Source organism: Pseudomyrmex gracilis, unplaced genomic scaffold, assembly GCF_002006095.1.
Source record: "Pseudomyrmex gracilis isolate BER0280 unplaced genomic scaffold, ASM200609v1 scaffold_112, whole genome shotgun sequence".
NCBI classification, from domain to species: Eukaryota; Metazoa; Arthropoda; class Insecta; order Hymenoptera; family Formicidae; genus Pseudomyrmex; species Pseudomyrmex gracilis.
Window position 1 is genome coordinate 2,225 of NW_018020696.1, and position 11,601 is coordinate 13,825.

General features: G+C 29.4%; 1 protein-coding gene across 2 annotated transcripts; it reads left to right on the forward strand.

Moving 5' to 3' along the window:
- Positions 1-538: 538 nt before the first annotated feature.
- LOC109856273 (aminopeptidase N-like) lies at positions 539-11,382 on the forward strand. Of its 2 annotated transcripts, none has more exons than XM_020431347.1 (12): positions 539-4,232; positions 4,356-4,829; positions 4,903-5,086; positions 6,637-6,787; positions 7,076-7,172; positions 7,337-7,725; positions 7,913-8,232; positions 8,617-8,804; positions 9,201-9,503; positions 9,730-9,799; positions 10,008-10,067; positions 10,349-11,382. In XM_020431347.1, the coding sequence occupies exons 1-12, from the start codon at positions 3,751-3,753 to the stop codon at positions 10,457-10,459; spliced, it is 2,829 nt and encodes a 942-aa protein (XP_020286936.1). In that variant the 5' UTR covers positions 539-3,750; the 3' UTR covers positions 10,460-11,382. The 2 variants fall into 2 exon arrangements, with proteins under 2 accessions (XP_020286936.1, XP_020286937.1); XM_020431348.1 differs by having other exon boundaries at positions 4,140-4,479; positions 4,559-4,829.
- The last annotated feature ends 219 nt before the right edge of the window (positions 11,383-11,601 follow it).

Genomic DNA, 11,601 nt, shown 5'->3' on the forward strand with positions numbered 1-11,601 from the left:
CTACAAGTATGTTGCAAGTGATTGCAATGCACCAAAAAATTACTGTTTTCTAAAAACTTTGTTCTTAGGAAGAACTTTCTTTGAATTAGGTTTCTCTTTCTTAGGAAACCTAATCCAGGTTTCCTTAGAAATTATATTTAGGTTTCTGCAAAAAAGGTTCTTTCTTAGAAAAAACCTTTTTTGCATTAGGTTTCAAATAAATAAAAATATACATATGTTAACATCAAAGATGTATCATCGAAAATATATCAGACTGATACTTAGTATCAAGTTGCTCTTGAAACTCTGATGAAGTGAGCTAAAATGTTCGCGAAACATCAGTATAAAAATGACACTAACGCGGCTCAAACCCGGTCAAAACATCTTCGAATATTAACCCTCAACGGACGAACATGAGTCGTTTTCGTCTGGAGCAAAATTACTTTCTGAAAAAAGTAAGTTTCTTGTTGTCATATTTGGTAAAAATTATGAATTAAAACTTTTTTTTTCACTAAATTTAATGATGGTGTCTTAAAATAGACAGTTTAAAGAGTATATACATATTGTTTCAGATTTTTTTAGAAATATTTAATATTTTTAAAAAGTCCAAGACGAAAAGGACCCATGTCCGGCGAATTAAGATGCCAAAAAACACGCCGTCCGTTGAGGGTTAATACAACACACCGCAAAAGCATCAAATATCAAATAATTAACTAATATACAGAGAGTTACATGCGTTTCCATACCATTGTATTCATATCGTTGTAATTATTTATGTATAGAATATTCGGCCACCAGAACGTGTGACAAACTTTGGATGGCTGTTGGAAATATATGTAGAAAATACAGACATTGTACTATAGTAGAAGAAAGTTAAATATACTATTACTATCATAGTTATATAGAGGTCTAAATGGAATAGTGTTCGGAATATATGACTCTATTGCAAGTTAGAGACACGTGGCCTCTCTTATCCAATTCCTATCCTCACCGCCTAATGGTGAACCCCGATAACTTGAGCAACTCCGTAGAAAATTGAGTAACCAACCCCAGTGGGAAGCAGAGTCAAGGCCAACGAGGAAAGAAGAAATGGTCCCTCGATAATTGGGGGGTTGAGCAGAAGGCTAACTACCTTCTCCTGGAAAAAAGTCTAATTGCGAGTATTCAAGAAAGAGAAGTCGGATCGATCGAAGAAAACTACGCAATAAAAAGGAACATGAGTTAAAGATTGCGACATGAAATATCCGATCCTTCTACAGGCAGGGTGCACTTCATAGCATAGCTTTTCGAAAAAGCATCTATGCGCTCCGAGAGCACGCGATCTTCCTCTCTGTTCTGCAAATAGCGCAAATACGCTTCGATCGAATACTAAAAAGTTATATACGTGTTACATATTGATATCACAAAATGTGTTGAAAAATATTAATCTCACATTATAAACGTATATTTAATGTACACATTATACAGACATAAATTTATAATAATTTGTACTAATCATTTGCTGTGTTTCTAATACATTGCTATACTGTAAATTTTGTTACTGAAAGATGTTATAAAGTTTGCTCTTACTAAAATTACATTATATTATAGTAGCTACCGAGTTTTTAGTTAGATATTTGTGTAAGTTTGAAACCTGTTGATAGATTTATGTTGAATCTTTCCTAAAGTCAATTGTGGCTCAAACACGATAGAGAAAGAAAGAGGAATTTACTAATTAAAGCTGCGTTTTGATATTTATTGTGATCTTCTACATACTACAAATCTCTACTTCACATGTGCTATAGATTTCCAGTATTGGCAGTGAATATCAGACCGCAGCCTATAGCAGTATTTACTACATATTACATTTCTCTTGAAGAACTTTTATTCATGTATCGAAACTCAATTCTGAGTAAACTGTGGCGAGATAAAAGTAAGAGAAATAAATTTAGTAATTATTTAACTTTTCATGTATAAAATTTTTGACATAATAACGTAAAACCCGATATAGATCGTCTTAACAATGTGCAGTAGTGTCCGTGAATATGCTACCAAACTTTATTTTCATCAAATTAGTAAAATCAAAACAAGAAATTATTTAAAAACCATTCTCAAAATATATAATAAATATATGAATATATAAATATATAAGTGTTCATTAGAGTCATACGCTGAGTGTTTACTGTGAAAAAAAAAATTATATAAATATATATATTTTTGTATATATATATATACAAAATACGCGACAAACATCGTATGGCTAAAAATTCTCTTATTGACCAAAAATTTCACGTTGTTTTGTTATTATAAATGAAAAATAATTGTATACTTATTATATCTGTATTTTAAAGAAAGTTGCGACGTTTGTATACACATGAAACCGTCTCATACACACAAAACACTAGTCTAAAATAATACTACATGTATACTCAACTAACACATAAAATATTATTACTCATGTTCTATTAAATTATAAATCGGATTGACACAGTCGTAGAACACACTACTAGCCAAAAGTCTGTTCAAAACCTCTATGATCGCGTCAAGCGTGACAGTACCGTAAGTCATCGTATGTCTCTGCGTGTAACAAGAACAAAACTTTACATACTAAATCAGAGAAACTATATTGTTCAATTAATTTTTTTAAAAGTTGTAAGAGTGTTATTAAGTCTTTTGCATGTAAAAGTAATTTACTTGCAATAAATCTTTTACAGTTTCGCGAGCGCACCATTGGCACATTTAAAAATAATTTACTAAAACTCGTTTTTGATTTTTATAACATCTCAATTGTATAGTTTCAGAAAAACATATCTACATTCTGAACCATTTTCTAGATACAACATGTCAAAACATATGAACGTCTAGTAAACAGTGAAAATATATATTTCGAAACTCATATTTCTATACATATGTACATAAATTACAACGTAAGTAAGGTCGTTTCCCCGTGTATACGGGTGTTTACATCGTGATATGTATTTATTATTTCACGAAAACGACTGTCTTGTAGTTATTGATCATCTCTCCAAGAAACAAGATCGCAGATATTCTTACGCAAATCGTTTTTGAACTTATATAGTGATAATACGTATAAAGTGTAAATTAAAATTTATATTTTAGAAGATACAGATATTCTCTCAAACATAGTAAGTTATAAAAAGCTCGTATATTATGTGGTAAATATTCATTATTATTGTTGTGAAATATATCTTGTAGTTTACACCACACGCTAAAATTCTATAAAATTCGTTAGAGAGAAAGAGTTTTCTTTCTATTAAAAAAATGTATATCTGCTTTAGTTTATCACTTATTGTATAAATTATAATACTTGTACATAAACCATACGAAACTATTACATAACTACTACTGCAATCTACCAATATCGTATTTACATTGACATAAGTTGCAAAGTGTGACATACTATATAATTAAAACGCGCTCAAAATTTGTAGACAAACTTTTCGAGTATAACGTTGTTTGTTCAAATAACAGATTGTTAAAATTGTTTATTACACTTTGTGTTTTTCTTTTTCCAATTGTTCTTCTATATGTCAAATTACCGCAATCATGACAACTATTATGCGAGTGTATCTATATGCGTACGTAATAAACATAAAGACATCGAAACCAAGTGATAAACATATTCTAGAACGGTCATACATATCTGTCTTTGACAATTATATCTGATAAAGAATTAACAATTAATGTGTACATTTATAATTTGTCTGTTGCGTCTTTAATGGCATATGCATTTCTTGTTTAACAAACAAAATAATTTTTTAGATTCACAGTATGCAGATGCTTACATTCTTTGGAACTTTGAGCTTAATATTTCTACCTAGATTTGCTTTTTCATCTGATGAAAAGTTATCTCAAGACCAACAATGTATACAACCGATTGAATATATTATGAATATTTCAGCGGAAGTACATAATAATTCACTCAACGTCAATTCTCGTGTCAAACTCAACATTTCATGTACAGACCAGAAAATACGACTGTATGTCAAACACTATTGTAATGTTATATACGATTTTAACATCATTACTAACATTTCTCGGTATAATTATTCGCATTGGTTATACGAGCCACTTTCTACGAAAGAAGGATTCATTGACATCGTTCTCAAGGACCAATATATAGAAGATTTTAAAATAAAACAACGAAAAAAAGATATACAACCTGGAATATATTGGATAACTGCGAAATATAATTGCATTTTAGAGAAAGTTGCAACAATTATCCCATATGTACCTGAAACTAAAAAAGAAAAGTGAGTAAATAAAACGCTACTGCAGTAACAATTTCTTTTTTCGTTCTGTAGAAATAAGATGTATACAGTTTTAGTAGTTACATATCAGTGTATATTTATAATCTACGTTTTTTCATTATATAGATATTTGATTTTACCGCGTATTCCCGCTGAATGGATTTTTCCTTATTGGAAAAATCCTGCAATCAAGGCTGCATTTACTATTCAATTTAACCATACCTACAATGAAATAGTTTTATCACATACGGTTGGTGATAAAAAGATTAAAACAAATCAGTTCTATACATTATTTCCTACTACACCTAAAATATCTACTCATTTGGTAGCAACAGCAGTATTACCAGAATATACCGATGAATCAACGTATACCGATTATTATATGAGTGCTTCCTTGTTGCATTATACACGTGCTACTATTAAAATTAGATTGCAAGTGCAAAACGACATTTCATACGCAATATTACTTATAAAAAATTTTCTGACATCTATCGACGAGAAGAAAGAGTATATCACATCAGTCTCATACGTGCAGTATTTAATACTTCCAAACTCCAACAATTACGAAACCATAGTAACTTCTGGACTTGTATTCTTCAGGTAAAATTAACTTAAAACAATCATACATATGATAAAAACGACAAAATTGATGTAAGAACAATGTTATTTTTAGAGACGCTAGTATTGCATACAATAGAAAAGTAGATTCAATTATAAAACAAGCAAAAGTAACATGCTTGATTGTACGCGGTGTGCTACAAGAAATGTTCAGCGAATGGTTAGTTACATTGAAACAATCTGATTTTTGGTTCCTTGAAGGGTTTTTGACATTTTACGGAGTTTATTTAGTCGATCAAGTAAGTCTTGCATTTAATAGAATTTTGTTGATAGATGACACTAAAATATTATGATATAATAAAACATTTTAATACTATATATATGTATAATATGTAACATTAATACTTCAAAAGTGTATATTTCTTGTATTTTTATTAAAAAATGCATTCTATACACTTCAATACTAAATATATACATGTATATGTATTTATAATACTCTATATATATGCGAAACAATATAAAAAAAAAAAATATTATGTAGTCATCTTAAAAATTATGTTAAAAAATTTTAGTATCACCTTCTATCTAATACTTTAATGGAGAATCCCGATAGCAAAGATTTCTATTGCGCAGATCGACGGTTGCACAGATTCCGTTTGCCTAGATTCCGTTTGCACAGAAAATTCTTGCGAATAGTCATCATTGCACAGACATGTTATAGATTAGGTTAAGTTAGATTTTTTCGGAATGGGGGTGCAGGAAGGGTGGCGAAGTTCCTCACTCGCCTACATATAAAATATAGTGTGCGATTTAAGCAAAATATTTACTTTGTAAATGTAATAATACTGACTATGCGCAATTGGAATTTGCGCAAAGATTTTCTGTGCAAACGGGACCTAGGCAAACGGAACCTGTGCAACTGTCGATCTGCGCAAAAGTATCCTTGGCTATCGGCGTTCTGCCATACTTTATACAAGGTGTCCCATAATTGCCGTCTCACTGCTCGTAGGGAATAACCCCTTCTTCTGCAAGAAGAAAAGTCCTATATCACTTTGGAAGATTTGCAATAATTAACGAGATATGAATTAATAAAGATCCGCTACTCCGAGTGCATCCAGCGTAAGGGGGAGTGTAAGGACAGCCTACAGCCAATTTTTTCACTTCTAGATAAGTTTTCGATAACTTTATCTAGAAGATATCTCTCAAAATTGGTTCTCCTTATTAGTTCTCAGAGAAATTTATCCAGAGGATAGTTATCGAGAAGTATGAAGAAATCGGCCCCGCTAGTCTTTCTCACGGATAGCGCGCTTTCCGAACGCAGCTTATAGGCTGTTTATGTATAGGGGCAAATGCTATTCTATTAGCTCCTCCCGCATTGGCGCGTCCGCGCGAAAGACTACGCTGTCCTTACGCTAGATGCACGCTGATTAACGGATTTTTAGTCATTCATATCTCGGTATTTATTGCAAATCTCCCAAAGTAGTATAAGACTTTTCGTCTTGGAATAACCCTTTCTTCTTGCCTACGACCGGTAAAACTGCAATTATGGGACACCCTGTATATGCAGAATGATATGAAAGAAAACAGATACGTTTTAAGTAATGAATTTAAAATATATGTTGAAAGATTTTAGTGTCACAATTTATGTTCAATTAGTATTTGTAATATTTATAGAAAATCTTGGACGATATTACTAATAATAATTTGCATATACTAAATCTTTTTCTATTATTTGAAATTCCTATCAATTTGGTGGATTAACATTATTCATTACATGTATTCTTTCATTCAAAAGTAAATAACAAAATTAAAATAGACATATGTGTAATCATACAAACTGTGTTAATAGATTTACAATGAAACTTTACTGAAGTCGATTGCGATCCAGACACGACGAGTAGGTTTTGAATATACAGAAGCATTTATTGAACATGGTTTACCAATACAAAACAATTTATTTCCTCAAAACGTAACACTTAATATCATGTGGAAAGAGAAAGGTAAGATAACTCACAATGTAAAACTTTTAATTGTCTAAGGTTTTGCTCATTAAATTGCAAAACAATATAAAATCTAAGTTCATATATCTTAAGACTATAAAGACTGAGAACACAAAAACTGAGAATATGCAATATACCGTGCGCGAAGTTTTCATCGAATTATACAATTACAATCATTTAAGTATTATTGACTATACATTAAAAAAAAAACATATATTTACATATACATATAATATGTATATTTTTGTATACTTTGATAACTTTCACATATTCGAAATTATGTTGTAGCATTCAATATATTTTCTATGATTAATACATTGTGCTATGACAAAGAAGTTTTATACAATTCAATTTTTAAGGAAGCGATAAAATTGTATTCTACCATGTGAGTAATTGTTATTACAATACTTGAAAATACTTGAAAAATGTTTAAGAACTCGTTAGTAACACTATATGTACGTAAAATGTACAAATTAGCACATATTTTTCTATAAAACTTAAAATAAACAACAATATAGGTTTTGTTATGACCTTTCTTGTTATTAGTAGGAATACATCAAGTGATACATTTAATGAACAGTCTGTTCTGGATATTTTATGGAAAAATATACTTGATGTGCCAGCTATATATAAAAATATTCGTTTAGAGACTATAAATATAAAAAATGTGATAACTTTTTGGATAACACAAAATGGCTACCCTGTGATACAAGTAACACGAGACAATGATACACAGTCTCTGGCAATAAAACTTATAGATTGTATCGCAGTTAATCAAGAGGAATTGTGTGAACACATGTGGTGGATACCTGTAACCTATGTAAAAATATCGAGGAATGTGTCTACTAGAACTTATGTGCACTTAAAACCAGACGGGAAAAGTATCTTTGTTCCGTATATTAAAGAAAATGATTTTATCATTATTACGGATCAAAATGGTATTACAATACAAATAAATTATGACTGTAATGTACTACGTATTTTATATATGATTTTCAACATTTTTAACACCGTATTACATTTATTTTTTTGTTTTTACTTAATCTTTCTTTTCCTTTTTACTCCAATTTTTTACTGTTTGTTTTTGTATACTTTTCTTCTAAACATTCATTTACATTGTACTAGGATATCGTGTGACCTATGATTATAAATCATGGACAAATATTGCTTTCTTTTTGGAAAATAAAAATCATACGATTTGGGATCCATATGAAGTATCTGACGTCACTTTAGCCCAAATTCTCGACGATGCTTTTTATTTTTTAATACAAAATACAAAGTACAACGAACAACCTGTTGCAGGAATGAGTAATATAGACACATTTTTCAATCTTGCGGGCAATGTACTTTACGTGAAAAATGGGTACATAACATGGTATCCAATATTTAATGCTCTTCAATATGTATCACAAATTTTTCCGTTTCCAGAAAGCGCAAAAATCAAGGTAAATACCACATTGCACTGATACAGAACACAATAAAAAAAATCAAAACACAATTTTACTTAAAAAATCACTCAATGAAAGAGTCTTCTAATATACACGGTTTACGTTACACATTTTTTTCTCCGTTTGTTTTTTCTTACCTGACAACAAAAAAACCCACTAGATAGTAATATACATATATATAACATTGTCCAAAAAAAACGACTAAACTAGTGTGCATTTAGAAACGTACATATATTAAGAAAATTAAAATATAAACTGTTTCAAATTACAAACCTTTATAGATGTACAGTAATTCTGAAATAAGAAAACATTTGGCTACACTTTTGAGTTACAGATTAATCAAAATACATATAATAACACAATTTACACTGTTTTTTATAGGACAAAACAATAGAAATATTGAATAAATTTCTTGAAGATACATCACATATAAATGTTTCCGAGAATAGCATTGATACTCAATTATATCACGAAGCTTTAAAATGGACATGTATTCTTGGTAGTTCAAAGTGCAACGAACACCTTACTGATATATTAAAGTGGCATCTACAAAATCCTGCACAAAACAAGTACGTTTTTCTATTTCTTTAATTTCACCTGACGTATAACACTTTGCTCTACTGATATATTATACATAATGTCATATATCTGACAGCATGAGTCTTGATATAATATTATGATATTTGTACGAATAGTAGACGGTCGCGAGTGATTTATTTTCTAAAAAAAGTACAGTTTTTTACAAACCGTACATAGATTTGTACAGTACAAGTACACATATAGTTACATATGAAGTTAAATAAACATGACCTCAAAAAGCGTCTTCTTTTTACGATTATAAAAAACGTAATTGCTGCTGTGGTATGAGTGATGATATATCATTACAATATCATGAAAAAAGTAAACTCGTCCGAATGATAAGTGTATAAGTAAAATTATATATATAGTTTTGTGAATATTTACAGATTGTTGGTAAGTTGGAAGAGATGGATATATTGCCAAGGTGTAGCATTACGAATTATAAGTGATTTTATGTTGTTGCATACAATACGAAACATTTATTTGTCACAAGAAAAGCACAACCAATTTTTTCAGCTTTTATTTTGTCGTGGACACAATTATAAATTAGAAGTGCGTTATGCACAAGAACATCATTTAGGAGAAGAAAGTGATTTTGTTAACCTTCTTTTTGATATTGTTGCAAGACATGTAAAAAAGTTTTCTTCACTGGATATTATAATAAGACAAATACAAGATAAATTTCCAAGGTGAACAAAGTTTTCTAAATAAACCTGTTAGTTTTTGTATTATCTTATTACTGTATGTACAATATGTATAATTTACACTATACATCTTGTATGTAGTTTATATCTGTATATGTATATTATGTTTATTCAATTTATATACATTGGTTTTTATATCTTACAAGAGTATAATGTAACTACTAAGAAAAAGTTTATACTAAATATCTGTTATATGTGTTTTATTTAAAAGACCGGTTGGCCTACTTGCAGTTGTGAATTTTAGTATTAACCACATATATGTAGATGAAGATCTCGAAACGGTACGTTATGTGAACTTAAATGTTTAATATAGCTATAACTGTAAAACAATCTTCTTTTTATTTGAATACGTACATTAAAGCATGTACGTGAAAAGAATATATTAGTTATTTATATAGTTGTAGTTTAGCACAATAAAAGAATGACATATATAATAGTGAGTGATTTAGAAGTATTATATTTAATATTATTATTCCATGGTGGTTTTAGATTACNAAGACTGTACTAGTGATGGTTACAAATTTTATCAACAGATATAATCTAGAAACGGTGAGAGGAGGTTTTATAAATAAAATATAATTTTTAAATAAAAGTTCAAAAATAATTTACAAATTTAAGTTTCTAAAATACAAATTGTTCAATTTGTTCAGTAATTGTTACTTGTGTAAATCACTTTTTTTATGGTTTACACATACTTACACAGTTTAATTTTGTTTTCTTTTGTAGTAATTCTTGTTTTTTGTAGTATAAAACTGTATTCTTCACCACTATTTGACTTCTGCAAAAGTATACAAGATGTTATCATTAATATAAGTTGTACTTTTTTGTAGCCATTATTTATACACGATGTCATTANGAAGAAAATGGTGAAGCGTCGAAGGATTATACGAACCAAGAAAATTTTTATTCGGAATGTACCTCATTACTCACTACACTATTAATCACATGATGATTTTAGCAATTTTTTTGTATAGACATATGCGTTTTAATTTAAATAGAAAATGGTATCTATGTATTGCTGTTAATATCAAAGTTAGTCTTGTATAACAAGATTTAATTTATTTTATGACACAAAAAAGTATTTATTAATTATGTTTAAAATGTAGAATTTACAGACTTTAATACATTTAATAATTTGCAAAGTGATCATAAAATCAAATCAAATGTGTGGTACACGTATTGCTACTATTACACTGTATTTCATTTTACACAACTGCGACTAAGTATACATTTAAGATTAATTGCTCACAAATGAATATATAAAACACACGTTATACAAAAAAACACATTCTGTAGGTATTCAGAGAACATTTTGCGAGTAACATCGTATTCCAGTGCGTCGTTATATGAACAGCATATAATCAGTAAATCTAGACAGAACTTTGTACGTGAATATATTGTCATCACACGCAAGAACGACTTATTCATCCTAAGTATGTAATACACTTTCAAATTAAGAGTAAATAACTTACAATATGTTAGCAATTTGCTTGTTATTTGTTGGTATATTGGATGGGTATTAGATAGATTCTCGTGCGCAATATGCACGTGTGCGCGCGATGAAATATGTTAACAAACAAAATTCAGACAAATCACATAATAAGATTTACATATTTAACGCGCGCAAACCGTGCACGCAAAAATTATTATCTGGATATATAAAACTATAAAATGTATAAAACAGAAGCAATCTATCAAACAGTATTATGTATGATAAAATGATATATGATACTCGTAATGATTTTTTTACGCATGTAAAACCTGATAACCAATAATTGAATTAGATATTATTATGGTATTTATAATTTATTCTGTTTTTGTTTTTAATGTGTTCAAGCAAAATTATGTATAACAAAATCTTATAATAAAAAGAGTATTTGCAAAATGTACTTTACTATGTTGTGACAATTCCTTAGTTCTTATCACTGCGCACTGTTTTCAAGAAAGTTTATGTGAAAACATTGGTATGCTATCTAACATTTTTTTCTAAATTGTCACTGTTCTGTGAATAAAAGTGAGTTTCAATCAAAAAGAACATTTTCTTAGTTACTTATCTTTTTTTTATCTTCACGCGTATTGCATG